Source organism: Neofelis nebulosa, chromosome 4 (genome assembly GCF_028018385.1).
Source record: "Neofelis nebulosa isolate mNeoNeb1 chromosome 4, mNeoNeb1.pri, whole genome shotgun sequence".
Lineage (NCBI taxonomy): Eukaryota > Metazoa > Chordata > Mammalia > Carnivora > Felidae > Neofelis > Neofelis nebulosa.
Genome location: NC_080785.1, coordinates 160,092,426 through 160,114,550, shown reverse-complemented (window position 1 = coordinate 160,114,550; position 22,125 = coordinate 160,092,426). Strand labels below are relative to the sequence as shown.

Sequence of the window (22,125 nt, the reverse complement as noted above, 5' to 3'; positions counted from 1 at the left end):
GTCAGAGTCATGGATAGCCCTAGGGACAGAACCAGAGTCTGGATTTTCAGGCCAGAGTTTGCTTTCCAACTTGAATTTCTCTGAGCAAAAGCTTTATTGTCTGGGTGTAATTAGTAATAGCACTCTCCTCATTCTCTTTTGAGAGTGTCCTGGTGTGGAAATAAATTCTACGCTCAGTTCTATTCATGTTCCATTTCTAAAATGAGGGATGCATTCTTTCTTTCCCGGGTTATAGTAAAAGCGGGGAACTCTGGACTCAGGACTCAGAGACAAACTCTAGTGTCAATACTTCTACAGACCGGCTGTGTGACCTTGGAGAAGTCATCTCATTTCTATTAAAAAACGACCAGCGGTGGACTTGTGCCTTTCCTGCTCTGAGTCTATAAACAGATTAGTAAAGTAACAGGGCAGGGGTTTTCCTAGGAATAAAACTGCTAGATAATGACAATGCAACCATTTTTAAATGCAAGGAGCGCAAACAGGCTGTTTGAAACCCGATCTCCTGCCTTCTGGGAACTGTGAATCCCTTAACCTATTAGCTCCTTACATCTCCTCCTGGCTTTAAAATTAAATCTTATTCCACAGTGTCATTCTACACTTTAATTATTTATTTACACCCTGCCTTGTTCCAGAAAGGATTTAACTGGGCTTATTCTATAGTTAGTCACAAGTAGATTCCTTAATTTAAAAAGGAGAAGAACCTCGGAGAGATGGATCCATCGGCCCGGCCCAAAAGCACACAGATCTCAAACCGTATCTGCCCCAAGCTAATCCAAGTGGCTGGCTTTTCCCACAAACCACCCACCTACCGCTGAGAGGTGCTAGTTAGCACACCATGGCCTCACAGATCTCCACCTCCTCAGCGGCTGTTTCTTCTCCTTTAACCACCAAGTGGAGAATTGGTCTAATGGAGTACTTCCTTCCTGAAAGTGGTGCCAAGAGTCCCTGGGCAACCTTACATTTTAGATTTTTATAGACCTTTACTTGAAAGGTCTTTCATTCTTTGTGGCTTCCGTCTTCTCATCTGTGAGATGAGAGCCATGTCCACCTTTATAACACACAGATGAATAAGTATGTCTGTGAAAGCACCCTGGAAAAGATGCACAAAAAGTTCTGACCTCTCAGCCGGTTGTTTGAAGCCAGATAGCATCATGGCTCAGCCTGGCCCACCCAACCCCCCCCCCCCCCCCCCCAGACTAGGTCAGACCATCAAAAGTGTTGGAAGAAGCGCCCGAGTAGATCAGCTGGAACCTGGTGGGCAGACAGTGGGAGCCGGCTAAGGCTTGCCTGGCTATGCCACCCCTCCAATAGGAGTGTTTATCAAAGCAGGCAGAGAGGAGGGAGGGACCGAAGCTGGGGAGACCAAGTTATCTTGCAAGACTGGAGCTGGAAACCTGCCCTGCCTCCCCAGGTGGGTCTCAAGAGTGGAAAACTGGGGCCTAGCTAAGGAGGTGGGAAGTCAGGTTCTAGGATGTGTGCTTTGGGGTAGAAAACAATCAGAAGGGGGTGGGGGTGGGGTTGTTTTAAATATCAGCAGGCTAGGGAGGGGACTGGGAGACAAGTGGGGAGATAGGGGCGAATTAGGTCTTGCCACGGGGGAAAGGGATTTCACAGGGAGAAAGGGTGATAGAGGGGCTCCGTTGCGGAAAAAAGGAGAGAGTTTGGGGAAGATAGGGTGACTGAAGGTCGCTGCAGGTTAAAGAACGGAGACTGAGGTCTCTACAGAGAAAATAGGTGCCCAGCAGGAGCTCCACAGGAAAAAAGAGGGGGGTGATGAGGTCTCCACAGGGATAACTGGAGTGACCCCGGGCAGGGGGCTGGGTTGGCCATGGGGTGTCAGGGGTAGTCTCTACAAGGAGGCTGGGGCTGAAGCGGAGGGAAAGAGGGAGATCAGGGTTGGAAGGGAGATCAGTTGTTTCACGGGGGAGGTCGGGGTCCGCCGGGGGGAGGGGGAATCTCCACACAGGCCCAGCCTCACCGTCCGCCAGGGCCTCACTGCACTCGAAGCTGATCTCGAACCGGAAGGGGCTGTGGAAAGGGCTCGGATTCTCCAGCACCGCCACGTTCAGCACAGAAACCTTGGCCATCGCCTTGCCGGGCTGCGGCAGAGGCCACAGCTGGGGCCGAGCCCGCGCCGAAGTCCTCTGTGGTCAGCCGGGTAGCGTTACCTAGAACCGCTCCCGCCTCTTCTGTCCGCGGACTGAAGTGCGTATTTGGTCCGCGCGCCTCCTTCAAATAGCCGGCCCCACCCTCCGGCCAATCATCGTCAACGCTTTCCGGCAGCGCGAGCACACCCTCAGCCAACCCTGGAGCGCGGGGTCGGCGCGCGCCGAGCCTCCGCGGACCAATCCGTGGAGCTCCCTCTCCGGGATGCGCGAGGGAGGCGGAACCATTTCTTGGCTTCTTCGGGTGTCCACCGGGAGCCAATCCCCAGCGTCTCCGACTTGGGTGTCTAGGGAGGGGGTGGGCGGAATCACAGAGCGGGGCTCCTATCGGCCAATCCCGAAGGTTCCCGCACCGGCGTGGCCCGCACTTCGCCCAGTCCTTCCGGGAGACTCATCCCGGCAGAGGGCAGCGCCGCCAACTGCCTAGCGGTGGCGCGCGGCGCTCGCCTAAGAGGGCGGGAAGGGCGGTGCCGGCGCCCGCGGTGATTGGCAGGGAGGAGAGTGGCAGGGACGCAGCAGATTCTTTGAGAGGTGATTGGCTGAACTGGTCGCGGGGGCGGGTGGAGAGGAATACTTAGCTGGGGATTCGCGGCAGAGGAGCGGAAGTTGGCTGCCGGCGTGGTTGAAGCGTGTGTAGAGTGAGAGGAGGAGCGTTTGTCGCCTTGGCGTTTGTCAGCAGGTGAGCGTTGCCGGGACCTTCTTTAAGGGGCTCCCGGCCCCTCCTCAGACCCAGCGGTGGGGGAGTCCGTTGTGAACTTTGTGAACGTTGGTCACCCCCTCCCCCACCCCCGCGAGGGAAGACGGAGAGGCGGTCGCGCGACGCGCTGGGGCTGGGGCCCCGGGAGTGGGGCCTGGTTCGAGTCCCGCTCTCGCCTCCTTGAGCTGCTGGGAGGTTTCAGGTGGACACCGAGCGCTGTGAGTGGGAGTTGGGGTCCTGCCTCTGCGACTCAGCTCCCCAGGCCACGTCCTCCCCCCCCCCCCCCAAACCCCCCCGCCGCTCATTGAACGGGGCCGTGAAAACTCGCTGACGCGACTTGTGACTGCATAGTGCAACTAGAAACTTCTCTCGGCCCCCACGCCAGGGTCGGACCGCTGTCGCGCCCTGCCGGCCAGACTCCCGCTTCCACCCGGGGGAAAAATAACACGACCCGCCTTTCTCGTGTCACATTTTTTCTAGCAAGGACGTCTTGGTGAAAAAAAAAGTTAAAAAAAAAAACACAGGTGGAGTGAATTTTAATGTTATCTTTAACCCAGTATAGCCAAAATAGTATTTCAACAAGTGATGGGCCTAAAACATACAAATGAGATGCCTCACGTTCTTCTGCGAGGGTACTGAGGCTTCGAAGTCCCCTGTTTTAGGGTTACAGCTACACTTTCATCGGAAATAGTTGGTCTGGCTTTGGGTTTCCTAAAATTGACACTTGAAAATGGAGAAGCGCGTGCCCACGCTGTCGGCAACCGGCTTAAAAGTTTTCCCTGAGCTCAATCACACACCGTTTTTTAAATGTCAGTGTTAATTAGTTAGAATTAAGTGACGTGGAAAGTTCTATTTTTACAGCGCAGCTGGAACTGTCTCCAGGTGTTCACAAGCCCCTGTGGCAAGTGGTTCCTGTATTCCTGGACAGTGTGGGTCTGAAACCGGTTGGATCACTCTTTTTAAAAATTAAAAAAAAAAAAAAAAAAAAAAAAAATTTTTTTCATGTTTATTTTTGAGAGCGAGACACGGAGTGCCAGTGGGGGAGGGGCAGATGGAGAAGGAGACACAGAATCCGAAGTGGGGTCCAGACTCGGAGCTGTGGGCCCAGAGCCCATCGCAGGGCTTGAACCCCCCGAACCCGGAGATCATGACCCGAACCGAAGTGGGACTCTTAACCGACTGAGCCACCCAGGCGCCCCTGGATCAGTCACTCTTTATTTTTTATTTCATTTTATTTTATTATTTTTTTTTTTTTAGTCACTCTTTAAACATGAGTGTTTTTCTGCTTTCCGGGTGAGAATGTGGTCTTCCAGGCTCTACAGCCTTGTTTCTGGTCGCCGCTCCCCAGGCCCGACCCCAGCTTCAATTCAGCCACACTGTCTTTTTGTTTTTGCCAACCTGACCTGGCATTTCCAGCACAGAACCCCTCTCTACCCAGAACCTCTTCCCCTGCTCTTGGCATGGCCGGTGCCAGGTCTACCTGTTCAAATGTGCTTTTCCCAGAGAAGCCTTTGCAAGGGTCCCCTGGCCAGTGTTCAGACTCAGCGTGTAGGCCTGAACACCAATTCAAGCTACTAGCTTTTCTTATTCAGCCACCACTGTGGTTTTGGTACAGTGAGTTGTAAGGCCTCGTGATGCTAGGCTTTTTTTTTTTTGTTTTTTTTGTTTTTTTTTTGTTTTGTTTTGTATTTGTATCTTACATTAAGTACAAAAATGTTTTGTGGCTAAAATCATTGAAAGTGTTTTTTCCTTTGAGATGATTTGGCTGCAAGAAAATCCACTTTTATGATCGGCTATGATTTCTTGGCGGATTTTCGTGACTGAGAAAATCTGATTTTCAGATTATTTCCAAATGTAATTCAATTGTTTATGTGAATACTGCATTTAATGATGAGCGAAGTTGCCACGATGTTGTTTTCTAGACGTGTCATTAAATTACTTATTCACTCCAACTTTGTAGTGTTCTTTTTGCATTGTGGAACCCCCCCCCCCCTTTCATACCGCCTGAAAAGCTCATCAGCCACAAGCGTTGTCTGTGGTGCTAATGAAGTAAATGGCTCCGTCTGTAATGAGTTCTCCATACAGCTGGCTGAATAATCTTCAGTTGTAAACCAGATCATGTCATTACCCTGCTTAAAACCTTCAAAGGCTCCTCAGGTTTAGAATGAAACCTAAGGTCTACTGTGGCTCAGGCCCTGCACCTTGACCTCTGCTGACCTCTCAGGCTTCACCACCTAGTCTTCCTCTTGTTCCCACTCTCAAGTCCTGCCGGCTTTATTTACCATCTTTCAACACACCAAGCTTGTTCCTGCTGTAGGGCCTTGTACTTGCCGTTCCCCCTGGAATGTGCTGTTTTCAGATAATTGCATGGCTGTCTCATTCCCATCGTTTATGGCTCAACTCCAGTGCCCCTCTCAAAGAGGCTTTCCCAGGCCACCATAGTTAAAGCAGCTCCTTTTTTTTTTTTTTTGTTTATTTTTAGAGGAGAGAGCAGGGGAGGGGCAGAGAGAGAGGGAGGGAGACAGAATCCCAAGCAGGCTCTGAGCTGTCAGTGCAGAGCCTGACGTGGGGCTCATACCCATGAACTGTGAGATTGTGACCGGAGTCGAGACCAAGAGTCGGATGCTTGACCTACTGAGTCACCCAGGCACCATAACGCAGCTTTTCCTTACTCACATCACCCTGTTTTACTATCTTGGTAACATTCAGAACTTAAATTGGTTTTAGACTGTGCTTCTCTCTCATCATCCCTCAGTAGATGGACAGCTAGTTGAGGGCAGAGCTCTCACTTGCCTCACATTGACCTTTGAGTGTATTCAAAAGAGTAAATTCACATAAAGGGCTTAACATAGTACCTAGAGTCTGAAGAGCACTCCATGACATAAACTTTTAGTAGTATGCAGTAATAAGGAGATGAGTCTTTATTCTTAACATAATATTTCAGGTGCACACACACTTGGAAAGGTATAAGAAATGCTATAACAAAATACGTTTTTACCTGTTTCCCAGCTTAAGGAGTCAAACATCAGAGATGCCATTGAGAGGCCTTGTGTACCTCTGCCTCAAACCAAGTCCTTTCCCCTTGTAACTACAACACTAGATTCAGGGTTTATTTTTCTGTGCGTGTTTGTACAATTTAATATCTGTGTGTCTTTAAATAATGCATAGTATTATGTGTCATGTTCTACAGTTTTATATAAATGAGATTTGTGCAAAAAAGAGTTGGCCATAGTAGGTATGAGACTGCTGTCCTTTAGGAAGGCCTGTTTGCATGGTTGGCCCTTGACTGGTCTCTAGGAACTTGGATTTCAGAAGAGTTCTGCCATCCCCTAAAGAGTGGTTCTTGGTGCCTAAACTGTACAATGTGTTTTATGTTGAATATCTCCTTTCCTTCTGGAGTCTAGTGTTTTTGGTACTTGACTAGCCCCCAATAAATACCCTGGGCATTGATTCTCTAATGAGTTTCCAGTGGGCAGTATTTCACGTGTGTTGTCACAACTCTCTTGGGGAAACTAAGTGCATCCCACGTGACTCCACTAGGAGAGGATTCCTGGAATCTTGTGCATGGTTTCCTCCAGACTTTGCACCATGGGCCTTTTCCCTTGGCCAGTTTTGCTTTGTACCCTTTCACTGTAAGAAATCATAGCTGTGTGTAGGCTGTCTGCAAAATTCTGTGAGTCCTCCTAGTGAGTCATTGAACCTAGGATGATCTTGGGGACTCCGGACAAGGTAGCATACCGGACATATACTTAAAAGGTGAGGCGAGCATGGCACCTGTGGCACAAAATCTGAGGAGGCATTCACTCTCAGGGTCACACAAGTGTCCAACCTATACAACGCTGAGGGTGAGTGCCTCCTAGAGTTTTCATTCTAGACACCTTGCTTGCTCCACTCTGGTCACAGCCGTTACCTCTGAAACTTGCTTTTTTCGTCCAACATAATGCGTTTGCAGTGTATATGTGTTTACGTATATGTAACATCGCTGCAAAAGCATGTTGGACCCAAAAAAATACATTTTCATTGCTGTAGCTATGCTGTCTGATGTGGTAGCCATTTTCTACTTGTGGCTATTTGGATTTCAATTAATCAAAATTAAATACAAAGTTCAATTCCCAGTCACCCTTAGCCACATTTTATGTGTTTAATAGGCACCCTGTGACTGATGGCAACCACATTTGGACAGCATGGGTAGAGAATGCTTCCACGGTCACAGAAAGTTTTGTTGGACAGTGTTTACTTACCTTACCCATTTACCTCTTGCTCAGTATTTAGGTTGTTTCTTGTTTTCTACTCTTGCAAACGGTGCTTCAGTGGTTGTTGCTGTATGTGTCTCCTTGTACACACATGCAGGAGTTTCCCTAGGATACATATCAGGAGTTGAATTACTGGGTTATGGGAATATCCACCTTTCCTAGATATTGCCAGTTTGCTCTTCAGAATGACCATTCCAGTTCTTACTCCCCCAGCAAGGTTGCTGTTGCCCAGTGTCCTTATCAATACTTGGTACTGTCAGATTTTTACGTTTCTGTTTTTTGATTTGTGTAAATTAGCGGTTTCCGTTAGCATTTTCCTGATGACCAGTGAGACTGAGCTATTTATGTCTGTTTATTGACCCTTTATCTTCTGTGAGCTGCCTCTTCATATCTTCGCCCATTTTCCTGCTGGATTGCCCTCATCTTATCGAGTATAGATGGTTCTTCTCACATCTGAAACTTGCCTTTTCATTTGTATGGTGTCTTTTGAAGTTCAGAGTTTATTATTACTATGTTAATGTCATCAGAGTGATCAGTCTACTTAAAGTTTGTGTTTTTTGTGCCCTGCTTAAGAAATCTTAACCTGTATCTACTCTTTTTTCCTCCATGGAAGTTTTACTTTTCATATTTAGCGTTTAAAAAAATCTACCTGGAATTTATTTTTGTTTATGATGTGAGGTGGGACTGTGTTTTTGTTTTTTTCCGCACAGAAACCAGTTGTCCCGGTTTCCTTTATTGAGTAGGTCAGTGGTTTTCAAAACGTGATCCCCTTGGGGATCCACGAGGTAAACCATTTTCATGATGGTTCTAAAGGGTCACGTCCATTTCTCATTTGCACAGTGTTGTCCTCTGGACGACTGGTAGAAAAGCAGTGGTGGGTGAAACTGCTGGTGCCTTAGCACAGGAGTCCGTGCAGTGTCCCCACAATGTGGTAGTAGTTGTCCCCGTATTCCTCGCTGCCGCCACACATTCGTTGTGAAAATAATTTCACCTAAGAGTGTCCTTGAAGAAGCCATGGAAGTAGTAATTGTGTTAAAACCGAGCCTCTGAACAAGTCTTTGTAATATTCTGTGTGGTGAAATGGGAAGTTTGCACGGAGCACGTCTGTTGCTTGCTGAAGAGCGATGGGAGGTGAGGAAGTGCACTTGTACAGTTGTTTGAGTAGAGGTGGAACTGGTGCCTTTTTTCATGGAACACCATTTTTACTTGAAAGAATGACAGACGGCAGTTATTCAGTTAAGATATTTGGCCGATATTTTCTCAGAAATGAATGAAGGGAGCTGGTCACTTCGAGGACCATTGATGGTGTGTTGCCAGTGATAAAATTTGAGCTTTCAAGCAGAATTTAGTCTTTGGGAAAACTTTTATTCACCATGAGCCTGACTACTTTGCAATATTTAAAGATATTTTTCTGATGAGATCTGTGGTGATATTAACAAAGAAGATTTTCAAAATATTGTATAGTAATTCAGTAGATCAGTATTTTCCAATAGGCCAAGGGGGCTCAATGTAACAGTATGAAAAATTCATTGATACAGTTTCATATTCCACCTTACAACCAACTCTTAATTTTTTAAACATTTTTAAATTTATTTTTGAGAGGCAGCATGAGCATGGGAAGGGCAGGGAGAGGCAGACACAGAATCCGAAGCAGGCTCCAGGCTCTGAGCTGTCAGCACAGAGCCTGATGTGGGGCTTGAACTCACGAACTGCAAGATCACGACCTGAGCTGAAGTTGGACGCTCAACTGACTGAGCCACCCAGGCGCCCCTGACCTTACAACTAACTTGAACACACCACTACTTGTTGAGTTTTGGTAAGTAACAAAGTAGGATATCCCCAATTAGCTGAAAAGGCTATCGCACTCCTTTTCTAACTGTATCTGTGTGAGGCTGGATTTCCTTTATGAACTTCAACCAAGACAGCATATTGCAACAGATTGATTGCAGAACCTGTGTGAGAATTCTGGTCTCTTCTATTGGGCCAAACACTAGGAGCTTCACAAAATGTAAAACAATGCCATTCTTTTCACTACTTTGTTTTTAAAAACATAGTTATTCTTACAAAATAGCTGACTTATGTTAGCATCTGTTGGATTTATTAGCTTATGTATTTTTTAAATGTTTATTTTGAGAGAGAAAGAGGATGAGTGGGGAAGGGGCAGAGAGAAGGGGGTGGTCAGAGGATGGGAAGCAGGCTCTGTGCTGACAGCAGTGAGCCCCGTGCAGGGCTTCAGCTCTTGAACTGTGAAATCATGACTTGAGCTGAAGTCGGACGCTTAACCGACTGAGCCACCCAGGTGCCCCTGATTTATTAGCTAATTTAAATTTTTTAAAAATTGTCAGTTGTAGTTTCTAATTTAGTAAATATACATAGAAATAATCCCTATCCCTATAAACAACAGCTCTTTAGGGTTCTCATTAGTTTTTTTTTTTTTTTTTAAAGATTTAATTCATTTTTTAACTTAAATTTTTTTAGTGTTTAGAGACAGTGAGTACGGAAGAGGGGCAGAGAGAGAGATAGAATCCCAAGCAGACTCTGTGCTCCCAGCACAGAGCTGACATGGGGCTCAAACCCATGAACTGTGAGATCATGACCTGAGCTGAGATCAAGAGTCAGACGCTTAACTGAGCCTCCCAGGCGCCCCTTAATTTTTTTTAAGAGCAGTTTCAGGTTCACAGCAAAATTGAGAGTAAGGTACAGAGATTTTCTGTATGCCCCCTGCCTCCCCTTTTCTCATGCATGGGCTCCCCCACCATTAACATCCCCACCAGAGTGGTATATTTATAGTTGATCCTACATTCATATATCATTATCACCCAAAGTCTATAGTTCACATTAGGGTTCACTCTTGGTGTTGTACGTTCTGTGGATTTGGACAAAACGTGTGCCGTCATTATAGTCTCAAGAGTATTTTCTTTGTCTCCCAAATCTTTTGTGCTCCACCTAGTCCTCCCCAATTCCACTCATGAAGTTTTGTGAGGGTAAAGGGATCCCAAGACCAAAACCCTTGAGATCCTCTGGATCAATCCGTCCTTTCCCTAGTGATTTGTAACCTCTGTCTAGAACAAGTTTGCATCCAGTCACAGGTCTCTTCATGGGCCTGTTTGTCTTCCTGTGCCAACACCGCATTTTCTTAAACATTACCACATAACCAATCTTTGTAAGGGCTGGTTCTCACACCTAGTTCTTCATTCTTTCAGAGGTATCGGTTATTCTTGGTTTTTGTTATTCCACAGAAAGTAGGACACACGAATACTTTTTCCTTTTACAAAAGTAATACATGCTTAATGAAAAAATTTAAATAAATTTTTTTTAATGTTTATTTTTGAGAGAGATAGAACATGAGTGGGAGAGGAGCAGAGAGAGAGGGGGACACAGAATCCGAAGCAGGCTCCAGGCTCTGAGCTGTCAGCACAGAGCCCGACGCGGGGCCTGAACCCATGAACCGTGAGATCATGACCTGAGCCGAAATCGGATGCTTAATTGACTGAGCCACCCAGGTGATCCTGAAATAATTTTTTTTTTTTTTCAACGTTTTTTAATTTATTTTTGGGACAGGGAGAGACAGAGCATGAACGGGGAAGGGGCAGAGAGAGAGGGAGACACACAGAATTGGAAACAGGCTCCAGGCTCCGAGCCATCAGCCCAGAGCCTGACGCGGGGCTCGAACTCACAGACCGCGAGATCGTGACCTGGCTGAAGTCGGACGCTTAACCGACTGCGCCACCCAGGCGCCCCTGAAATAATTTTTTTAAATGCAGAATTGGAAGAAAGTAAGTTACTCACTGTTCATATTCTGAAGTATAGCTTTATATTCTGATGTTATATGTGTGTACATATACGTACATGTAATGTTAACCTTAAGGATAAAACTGAGTTTTAACAGCAAAAACGGGTTTATTTGGGAATAAGAGAATTGCATTTTGGGACTTGCAAGCTGTGACCAGACAAAACCTTACCATAGGCAACTCTAAAGGACAAAGGAGAGGTATGCTCTTATAGAGAAAAGGGAAAGTTGGGAAGGCTGTTAGAAACCAAAAGTGCTTTGGAGTGAACTGGCAGTCCGAAGTGTAGTGGCTTTTCATAGGCTGAGCTAATCTGTCTCTCTTCAGCTGGGCTTTTGTGGGGCGGGGTGGGGGGGAGGATTGGTTGCGGGGAGAAAACCTTCCTCCTGCTGGGGTAGGGAAGTGGAATCCACTTGCTAGGTGCATCTCTTCCTGTTGGGTCTGCAAATGACTGCTGGCGATAGGGCACGAGAGCTCCACCTTCTGGCCTCTTGACTCCATTTTAGTGAGGTTTCCCTTTATTAATTTTCACAATATACGCATGCATGTGTGTGCACATGCACAAATACACACAAGTTTATGTAACTGTTTATGCGCTGTTTGTATATAAGTGTCATTCAAAAAGGTGGGTCATGCTTTATCTTTTTTATATCTAAATTTTTATACAAAATCTTATTAAAAATTTATTTCCATGTCATTTAATGTTCTCCTGCACCATCTTTAAAATTTATTCATTTATTTATTTTTAAATGATTTATTTATTTTTGAGAGTACAAGCAGGGGAGGGGCAGAGAGAGAGGGGGACAGAAGATCTGAAGTGAGCTCTGCGCCGACAGCAGTAAGCCCGATGCGGGGTTCGAACTCGCGAGATCATGACCTGAGCCAAAGTTGAGTACTCAACTGACTAAGCCACCCAGATGCCCCTTGCATCGTTGTATTTAATGGCTATATGTATTGTTTTATGTGCCTGATTTATGTAATGATTTTCTGTGCTGAAATTTTATTCGTTGTGTTTCACTCACAGAAGCCTGACCACAGTGAACCTTCTTGTTGCTAAGTTTTCATGTGCATTTGTGATTGTTTAGGATTGATTCCCAGGAGAGGACTGGTTGGGTTACAATGAGGGCTTCAGTTGTGAGAGGCTGGGATCACTTAGATGAAGGTGGAGGGTTGTGGAAGACAGTGGGACAGGACAAACAGAAAAGATTAGCAGCTGCAAGGATTTTGGTCAAGGAGAGTCCTGGTGCAGTGAACATGATCTAAGTGGGGGAGGGAGGAGGCAGCAGGGGCCTGTCCTCATTGCTCGTTTCCATGACTGATGTTTGAAGGGGTAAGAGAAGAGCAGAATAAGCCTGTGTATGTTGTGGGGATTGAGGACTAGCCTCAGCCTGGCTTCCCCAGGTCTTGCCGAGAGTTTGTGGGACAGAGGAGGTTTTCTCTGGGTTGGAGGCCCCCAGTGCCTTTAGCCTTCTGGGGGTCTGGAGAGAATCCTCTGTGGCTCTGCATTTAGGCCGTCCTTCTGGCTTGACTCACATCAGCCCGCTCTGGACAGCCCTAATGCTACCTACGTGGGGACTGTTGGGGAGTGTGGTGTGCTTAGTGGGCATCTCCTGTGATGTGAGGAGCCAGATCGTCAACCCTCTGTATTGTGTGCCACGTGGGGTTGGTGAACAGTGATGGGGAGCGGGCAGTTGCAGCCAAGCACAGACATCCCTAGAAGCAGCTCCTGGGATCAGAAGACCAAGATGGAGGCCTGGTCCAGCTCTTTCTTATTAGCCAAGTGAACGTGGGGATAAGCTGTCCTGGGCTTCGGCTTCTGCAGCCATAAAACAGGGCTAATACCGGCCTTGTCGGGTCACTGAAAGGATTAAAATGGATGGCATGTAAAGCATCTGTGGGATGCAGACACTTTGAACTGCCCAGTTGTCCTGTTTGAGTAGGTCATTGTCACTCTAAGCTCAGTTTCCTCATTTGACGAATAGGGATAAGAATACATACTTTGTGATAAGTACATGCGGTGAATTGTAGGAAGGAACTTGGAAGTGATAAATGTCAACGGAAGTGTTCCCGTTCCTGGGCATGTGCAGATGGCTGCACCAGGTATGTACGGGTGCCACTAACAGCCACCTGAGGGTCACAGGCATCTGGCACGGCAGATTGAGATTGTGCTAGCAGAGGACAGTGTGTGCCGTGCTGGGGAGAGTAAAGGACACAGAGGTGAAAGAGCTGGTTGTGTTGTAGAACCTCCTCTTATGCTGGGATTTGATCTCAAAATCAGAGCACGAAGTCAGAATCATATATAGTTAAATTTGATTACCCTTGAAGTCCCCACACCTGCTCACAGAGTGTCTCAGTGAGTCCAGTACCATCAGCTCCTCTTCCAGCACAGGAGCAGATTGCCTTTTCTTGGGTTGGGTACCAGCAGAAAGAGTGAACTTAGGTTTCAGGGCTGCGCTAAATTAAACTCGGCATTGCGCAGTGAGGGGCACATGGGAACCGAGAGCAGTGGAAGAAATGGCCGATTCACACAGTTCCATCATTTGTAACTCTCCTCTCAGGCTCACTCTAGGTCTCCCTTTCATTTCAGCTTTCCATCCTTTAACAAATATTTATTGATCACTTACTGTGTGTCAGATGCTGTGCTAGACACTGGGGAGCAGCACTGAACAAAAACACACCATTCTACATTACATTCTGGTTGGGGAGGCAGATAATAAACAAGCAAAAGAAGTTTCTTAGTTTGTAGATAGGAGTGCTACGGGAGACCAACAAAGCAAAATGTGTTTTAGGGAGTTCTGGGGTAGCCAATTGCAGTTTAAATGGAGTGGCTTGGGAAGCTCTGATTTTCATAAGCAGGAGGATTCTCTGCAGGAGAGTAAGTGAATGCTATGGAACGGCCAGGGCAAAGGCTCCGAGGCAGGTGCCTGCATCTTTGTGTGCAGTGAGGGACCCAGCATGGCTAGAGTGGAGGGAAGCAGGAGGAGAGCCATGGGGATGAGATGTGATGTCGTAGAGCCTCGTAGGTCATTGTAGGCCGTTGGGCTGACTTTGGCCTTTTGTCTGGGCAAGAGAAGAGGTTACTGGAGAGTTTTGAGCAGAGGAGGGACAAGGTGCTTACCAAGATCATTCTGGTTTCTGTGTTGAGAAAAGCCTGAAGAAGGACAAGGGAATTAGTTAGGGGAGTGTTGCAGTGGTCGTGATGAGAGACAATGGTGGCTTGAACCAGGGTGATAAGAATTAACTATGGATAATTTGAAGTTAGAACCACCATTCCATTTTCTGTCAGTTTCGATGTGAGGTTGAACAAAGAGGTAAGTTCAAAGGAACCTCCAAGGGTTTATTCTTGAGTCGCAGATGGATTTGTGATTAGTTGAGGTGGGGAGCCTATGAGAGGAGCTGTGGGGGACAGGTTTGGACAAGTTAAGTTTGGAGTCCTGCCAGACACCTCGGGGGAAATGTGGAGGGGGTAGGTTGGATGTGAAAGAATTTGGAACTCAAGGCAGAAGTTCAGCCTGGAATTCTGTGTTTGGGAGTTGTCAGTTTATAGTTATTATGTACAACCATGCAACAAGGCTGAGATCTCCTAAGGAGTGAGTGTAGGTATCTGGTCTCACCGGTGTTAAGAGTCAGGAGATGAGAAGGAACCAGCCACAAACTGGGAAGGAGTAGCTGGAGAGGTGGGAAGAGAATCGGGAGTGTGGCATCCTGGATGCGGATGTTGAAGGGAGGGAGGCACGGAGAGATGCTCGCACTGTTTGAATAGTCCTTCCTCTCTCGGAGCACTGGGAGCTGCATTTGAGAATGTGCAATACACGTGATGCGGTCCCACCTTGGCACGTTTGAAAATGCACCGTTCCAGCAGCATGTGGGGGTCTAGGAATGGCAGGTGGAACGAGACAGGCACAGCATACAGTGCCTGCACTCTGCCTGAAATACAGCTGGTGGGGCTTCTCTGACACTTGATATGCAGTGGCCTGGCCAGAGAGACTTGGGCATTCATCTAGGCACTGTAAGCCAGGTTCCCCGTCTGCAAAATGGAGATCTGATAACCTCCCCCATAGAGCATTTATGCGGATTCAGAGAAACTGCACCTGAAGTGCTCAGCCAGACCCAGGAACTTACAAAGTTCTCTGTGAGTGTTAGGATTCTGTGACTCGCCAGGCCTCTGCGGTGGGTTCAAAATGCTGCAGTGCAGGTTCTCACCGTTTCAGCCTCATGGGGACACTCTGAGCAGATCCACTCACCCACTTCTTACCCCCCAGCGAGTCACGCCACTCTTGTCATTCCAAGAAATCTTAATTTCTTTATTGTTTGATTTTTTTGACTCAACAATTTTTTTTAAACTTTTTGTTTTTTTCTGAAACGTTCTTGTTATGAGCCTTTTGTTTTGTTCTCGTTAAATGCACTCGACCCAAAATTGGTTTGGCATATCGAAAAGGAGACCAAGGAGGGACTGGGGGGCATGGGAGAGAGGGGAGAAGGCCCGAATGGACACAAGAGATATTGAGGGTGAAAGAAGAGGTACACAGAGACAGTGAAAAAGACACAGGGAAAGAGGTGTTGACAGAGAAAGGAAGGCCAGGGAAACAACAACAAAAAATACTAAGATTTAAAAGCAAATGAATTCAGGAGCCCAAGGAAGAGAGTAGGAGAGGAAACCAAGACCCTTCCTTCTCTATACTGTCCCAGCTGGGGTGGGGTGTCAAGGCACCAGGTCTGGTTGGGGTGAGGGGACACCTGGGCTCTCAGGGGTGGCTTTGCACTTGACTGCAGTGGTGTCCAACCCCACCAGGGGGCCCTGCCATGCAGCTCTGAGGCCTGGGAATCCACCTTGGTGATTTTGGCTGGAATGAGAACCTAGGGACCCACCACACCCTCTCTCCCCTTGATTGTCCGTATCTGGAGAGATAAAAGGAGGGCTGGTCAGGGGAGAGAAAGCGGATTCCTTGCCTACCTCCAGCACCCACCCCCTGTGGAACTCTCCCTCTAGGCCTGCTCTCCAGCCCTCTTACTGGTGGCAGAGGCAGCCTCTGGCTCTGGCTTGACTGACGCCTGGCCAACTCCTCCATTGTCCCTCCTGTCTTGCCAGCTCTTCACAGACCTCTAACTGCCCCTTCCTAAGTGGAGTTCCTGGCCTAGTGATACCAAGGAAGGCCACAGAGCTGTCTGGGCAAGACTGTCCCTATACTTCTCTCTTCCCCATCCAGACTTACCCATGTTCTTCTGCTGAATGAGGTTAAGCCTTCCTACCGAAAAGCCAGATATGGAACCCAAACCTGCCTTCTCCCCACACCTGTCTCCCTACATGGGACAAACCACCATCTTTGGTCTGACCCCTTCTCCCCTAACTGATGGGGACAAGCCAGCCCCAGCTCCCCAGGAGAAGGGAGGGACTTTCTAGCAGCAAAAAGGGTTCTTCCAGCCACCTACCTGTCCCTTTCCCCTAGTTCCTCCCTAGAGCCTTCCCCCCCACCCCCACCCCCTTAACCCAAAGAAGTTTATGGCAGCAGCAGGCTGAGACCCGAAGATGTTTGAAAACTCATGGCACTTGTGAGAAAAGAGAGAGGGGCAAAAGAGACAAGAAGGGGGCCAGAATAGGGGTGGAGGGCCACCCCTGGGAGAATGGCAATGATAGGGCTGGGCTAGTGTGGCAATGGAACTACCCTACCCTCAAAGAGTTGGGGCAGGGGAGGCCAGGGTGAGAGGCTGGAGAGGAGGGTGCTGGAAGAGGTACTCAGGAGACATCCCCAGCCTGAAGCTTCCAGAGTCTATAGGTTGGGGGTAGAGCCCCCAATACAAAGGTGTCCTGACTGCAGGCCCTGGTACTTGGCTCTGTGTCCCCTGCAGGAGGGTGTAGGGGAGGGAAGGTGATCTCTCACCTTTGCATACCCTCCCCACCCCCCTCAAGAGAGAAGACAACTTCACCACTCCTAGCCTCCCGGTCACACCCACCACTTGCTGCCTCCACTTTCCTTCCCCCATCAACCTCTCTAGGTGGGAAATCAGTCCCTTCTTCCTCGGCCCAGAGTCCCAGAAGCAATATACAAGAAGCAGGAACTCAAAGGGACAGCGCAGCCATCTTGGCAAAAGCATCTTTGGGTGTGAGGGTGTCTCCCCCGGGCCAGTGGGGAGGGGAGGGGGAGACAGGCCCCGGTCCTGGGGCAGGCAGTGAGGTACACGCCCCAGGAGGGCTGACTGAGGCCAGGGACAGGCGGAGCAGGGAAAGAGGCGACAGAAACAGTGCCGGGAAGGAAACAGGTTCTTTGTTTCGCTGTTGCTTCTAGATTTTGTTTTCTGTCTCTGGATTGTAAAAAGCTGCTCTGGCGGCCCGCCCACCCCGGCTGGGGATGCACACATACACGGAGAAGTCCTGGCTGCCAGGGCCCGGCGGCGCCACTCTGCTCCGGAGAAAGCCCCGGGCTGGCTGGGCCACAGGCTCCCGGTGGCTTCAAGTGATGAGATTTTCTTTTCCTTTTTTTTTTTTTTTTTTGTCTTTTTTTTTTTTTTTTTTTGTCTTTTTCATTTCGTTGAAATATTTACAGCAATGGGGGAGGAGGAGGAGAGAGGAAGGGGTAAGATGGCCCCCTAGGGAAAGATCCAAGCCCAGGACCCACTCCCCAGGGAGATCCAGACCCAAAATCTGCTCCCCAGTTAGCCGAGCCCACAGGACTGGGAACTGCCCAAATATGGCCACCCCTGTGGGCTGGGGGCCCTGCGGGGAGTTGTGCTTCATCAGGAGTCACCCCAAGGGAGGGGGTCACTGGGTGCACTTGAGGAGGCTGATGGGCAGGCTTGCTGGGGAGGCAAGGATGAAGAGCAGAGGAGGGAAGGAGCTTCGGAGAAAGTTCCACCTTTAAACCAGCAGCCACAACTGCCCGTTCCGCCTGCCCTGGGGCCTTCTCTTGGGCCAGAGGCCCCAGTCTCCAAGGAGCAGGGAACTAGTGCAGGAGGAACCTGTCTGTCTGCTCCCACTGCTCCTTCCTGGTGCAGCTGGCAGCATTTCCAGATGCAGAAAGAGGAGCAGCGGACAGGTTCCATTCAGCAGGGCCCTTGGCCCAAGGAGACCAAAGCCCTCGTTTCCCTCCAGGGGGTAGGAAGGTAGGGGAGAGGGGGAAGTAGAGAGTGGGCTGCACCCATCCAATTTCTCCTTCCTTACTCCCTTGGGGACCTCTTGGCTTCTCCTCACTGCACTTCCCCCAATTCGAGCTGGTGCACGTGGCTGGTAGGAAACCCTGTCTGTGAACCCTGCACCACAGGCCCCCATGGCAGAACTCCTGAGGGGCCTAGAGGGCCCACGGCCGACGGGTGCTTGGAGAGAGTGGCCCACCAGCCACTGCCTCCGTGAGTCTCCCTCTCCCACCAGAGCCCCACCCAGGGTTCCCTCCCTGGCCTGGGCCACCAGCCCCTGGTCCGTGAGGTCCCTCAGAGACTGGTGACCAGCTGCATCTGCCCATCCCCATCGGGCCCTGGCCCCTCGAGGCCTGGGGCTGCCAGGTAGCCCTCGTGGCTGGGCCGCCGCACCTGGTAGTAGCCCTGCAGGGGGTTCCGGGCCACCAGGGCCGGTGGGCGCGAGGTGTAGTAGATTTCAGGGGGGCCGGGGGGCGCAGGCGGGGGTGGTGGGAGGGCCTCGCTGGGCCCCTCGGGGCTGCTGTCCGGGTAGGAGGGCGAGTCCCGCAGGTTGGCCCCGCTGGCATAGAGGGAGTCCCGGCCCGGAGGGGAGGAGAGGGGCCGGCTGGTGGCCCCATCCTCCGCAGTGCAGCTCTCCGACTCATCCAGATCGCTCTGGTACAGCACCGACTGGGCCCGGGGCAGCAGCAGCGGCTCCTCCAGGGCCTTGTAGAGAAGTTCGATCTCTGCCCGGTCAGCACCCCCGGGCCCGCCTGCTTCTTCCTCGCCACCGCCCCCTGGCACAGGTGGCACGGGGGGTTCGGGTGGTGGAGGGCCCTTGGCCCCGCTGCTGCCGCCCCGCAGGTTGTTGTGTACCAGCTCTGAGATGATCATCTTCTCGAAGGCAGCAGCGTCGGCCAGGTTCCGGCCTCGGGGTGGCTCGGAGGCCCCATCCCCTGGAGGGAAATCCCCACTTCGCAAGGAGTAACTGTTGTTGAAATTGCCATTGAGGGGCAGTGTGTCCATGCCACAGGCTTCCCGGCCTCCCAGAGGGTGCTCTGCAGGGCAAAAGGGGATCGGCTCAGGAGGCATGTGGGCGGTGACAGGGGCATGGGCACACGGGAGAGGGGGTGCCTGCTTCCCCCTGGGCTGAGCTCTCCCATTCCCATTCTTTCTCACTGGCAGAGGGGACACCAGCCCAGCGGCAGGTTTGGGGAAGGGGGTGGGGACCAGTTCTCTCCAGGTCCCCTCTCAGGCAGAGGCTATGTGAAGAGTTCTGTGTGACCGGTTCCATTTCCTGTGCTCTGACACTCCTCACCTTCACTGCCTACCTGAGAGCCAAATATAACCCCCTCCGGCTGTATGTGTGTGTGTGTGGGGGAGCTTTGGGGGGCACCCTGAGTTCTCCTCCCTGAGTGAGATCATCCCAGGAGGCCACCATCACATTTTCCTCCCGGCCTCAGAAACGTTACCAGGCAAGTCACACTTACTGGGTTCCCGGTAGCTCCCTGCAGGTGCCAGCGAGGAGAGAAAAGAGAGAAGGTGAGCGTGTGCTTGGGAAGTCAAGCCCAGGCTCCAGTTCAGGAAGCATGAGGATGCCCCAAGCAGAGACCCTTGGGATGCAGACCTCCCACTCCCCGACCTGAGCTGCTGATCTCTTCCTGTACTGGAGTGCTCTCACCTGGGGAGTTGAAGACAGGGGGCGAGGAGGGATTGAAGCCCACCGACTCAGCAATGAGGGTGTTGTAGGGGCTGGTGCCCCCACGGGGCTGTAGCACGGGGTTGGTCAGCAGGTGGTTCCCCATGGTACCTGTCCGGGACGTCAGAGGTCACAAGGTGGCCCAGAGACACTGGTCTAAGAATCTTGAGGGATAAAGCGAAGGGCGAGGGATGCTGTCTCACCTCTGTTCAGGGTGGGGGTACTGTTGATGTCGCCTGCCATGAAGGAGGACTCCGTCTGTTTCCTCACGGTGTCGTTCCACATCCTCCGGATTCGGCTCTGGGGACATAGCCTGGACGTGAGGGGGCCCCCGGGGCGCCCACCCTCCAGGATCTTTCTGAGGTCACTCGTCTGATGAGTACCGCCAGGGACCCGGGCTGAGTGCTGCCTTGCCTCTCGGGCTTGTGGGTGCAACACTCAGCCCCAGGGAGCCCTGCCCGGTGCCCCGGCCCCGGCCCAGATACCTGGGTCCCTGTGTAGTAGCGGGTGTTGCTCCGCATGGCTGAGGTCTTCAGTGAGCCGTGAGCGCCCCCGGGGGGGGAGCGGATGCAGCAGTAGGAGTGACGCAGGCACTTGCTGTACTCCTTGTGCACCTGGGTGGGGAGGAGGACAGGGAGCTGGCAGCGGGTGCCCCGCGAGCCTCTCAGACCTCTCCGTCTCCCGTCCCACCACGGCCAGCCAGCCTCTCTCGCTGCTCAGGCCCAACCTCCTTTCTCCACATCCACTGCTGGGTTTCTCGTTTGTTCACACGACAGATCTTTAATGAGCATGTGCCGTGTGCCAGGGAGAGTTTAGGCCCCAGGAATGGCATAGAACAAATCAGACCCACGGCTCTACCTCTGAGAGCTAGTACCGTGGTAGACAGAGACACACGTAGATGCAAACGCCGGCACGTCGTGTGGGATGTTTGATGGTGTCAGGTGCTGTACAGACAACTGTGGCCGGGAAGGGGGTCGGGCGGTGCTGTGGGTTGGGGGTGTAGTGGGGGTCTGTGATTTCAAATAGACCAGGGGGAGCCTCCCTGAGGAGCCCTCTCGGCAAAGATCTGAAAGAAATAAGGCAGCAGACCTTGTGGATATGTGGGGAGGAGCAGGGACAAGCCCTGAGGAGGGTCCGTGTCTAGGTGTTCGAGAGAAAGCAGAGGAGAGCATGGCTGGAGGGGAGGAGAGGGAGGCCCGGGTAGGAATGTGTGAGCCTGCGGCTGCTGTAAGGGTGTCGCTGTCACTGTGCGTGAAGTGGGGGCTGTGCGAGGATGTTGGCTTTGGCTGTGTGCCATGGGGGCGGCAAGGGGGTCACACTGTCCCTGCGTATCCAACGCAGGCCCCAGGGTCTTGCAGCAGCGGTCTTGTGATCCCTGCTTCCTCTGTCCCCTGCTTCAGCCTTCCCCGCTTCACTGTCCACCTGCTCCCACCACTGTCTGGGGCTCCCTACTCCCTTGAAGCCGAAGTCTACAAACACCTGGGTTTAGGTTCCCCGACTTTCGTCTAGAGCTTACTGCCTGTACACACTCGTCTCTCTCCACACTCGTCTGCTTCTCTGATCTCCTTCATATATATATTTCTTCATGATTCAGATTTTCACACATTTGAAAAGGAAACTGTTACCACAAAACTCACAGTTCATCTCCCAACTACTGAAGTAGAAACGTTCTGTCTGGTACGTTCTGGGTGGTACTCAGTCCTCTCCCTCCTACACCCTTGATTTGTGCCCCACGCTGGGGGTGGGGAGGTGGGGGGGGGTGAGGTTGATCCTCTGTCACAATCCTGCCCTGTGCTCTCCCAGCTCCCCAGACCTGTCCTGCTTTCTTGCTCCCCCGTGTTGCCGTATCTTGCTCTTTTCCAGAACCATCTTTACCCCGCCTAAGTCCTTCCTGACCCCAAGCCTGCTCTCCCCTCACAGCAGACACAGTGCCACTGCAGAAGGCAGGCACTTGCACCCCTCCCCTGACCTCACCTTCTTTTGTAAGGCGCAGTGAAAGACAAAGATGAAGACCCCCTGGAAGGCGTTGAAAGTGGTGAAGAGATAGGCCATGACCACCGACTCCTTATTGATGAAGAGCAGGCCGAAAGCCCAAGTGAGACCCAGCAGGAAGAGCAGCGCGATGGCCCCCAGGGCCCAGGATCTGGGGAGGGGGAGGGGGAGAAGGGATATCAAAGTCCCTTACAGTGGAGAAGCCCTCCCCCGTAGCCCTGCTGCGTGTCCCTCTTCAGGCGAGCCTCGATGCTGGCTGCAAAGACCCACCTAGGATGCGCGGGCCTTGGGGGAATGGCCTGCACAGCGGTACTTTCAACCAGCCCGGGCCCGAGGTCGGGGTTTGGGGTTTTGCAAAGGTCAGTCGTTAGCCTTCACCCTTTGGTCCGTGTTTCCAGACCCTTAAACTGTCTTTTGCTGCCTA

At 50.8% G+C, this 22,125-nt stretch overlaps 2 protein-coding genes and 1 long non-coding RNA gene across 8 annotated transcripts in view; 1 reads left to right on the top strand and 2 right to left on the bottom strand.

Annotated features, from left to right (window-relative positions):
- Positions 1-2,721, bottom strand: part of ASF1B (anti-silencing function 1B histone chaperone) — a 9,364-nt gene extending 6,643 nt beyond the window's left edge. Inside the window, exon 1 of the mRNA XM_058727751.1 lies at positions 1,979-2,721. Within this exon, the coding sequence (XP_058583734.1) occupies positions 1,979-2,087 (109 nt within the window). The 5' untranslated portion in view covers positions 2,088-2,721. The remainder of the gene's footprint in view (positions 1-1,978) is intronic.
- Positions 2,710-22,125, top strand: LOC131510521 (uncharacterized). Its single transcript, XR_009261072.1, has 2 exons — positions 2,710-2,844; positions 21,697-22,125. It is a non-coding gene; the product is annotated as an uncharacterized LOC131510521 (long non-coding RNA).
- The window catches only part of ADGRL1 (adhesion G protein-coupled receptor L1), a 45,184-nt gene continuing 38,245 nt past the window's right edge, over positions 15,187-22,125 (bottom strand). For all 6 annotated transcript variants that reach the window (XM_058727702.1, XM_058727705.1, XM_058727699.1 and 3 more), the window contains 6 exons: positions 21,684-21,852; positions 20,195-20,323; positions 19,913-20,009; positions 19,692-19,820; positions 19,501-19,518; positions 15,187-19,068 (listed from right to left, as the gene is read on the bottom strand). In XM_058727702.1, coding sequence (XP_058583685.1) covers positions 18,326-19,068; positions 19,501-19,518; positions 19,692-19,820; positions 19,913-20,009; positions 20,195-20,323; positions 21,684-21,852 — 1,285 coding nt within the window. In that variant the 3' untranslated portion in view covers positions 15,187-18,325. The remainder of the gene's footprint in view (positions 19,069-19,500; positions 19,519-19,691; positions 19,821-19,912; positions 20,010-20,194; positions 20,324-21,683; positions 21,853-22,125) is intronic.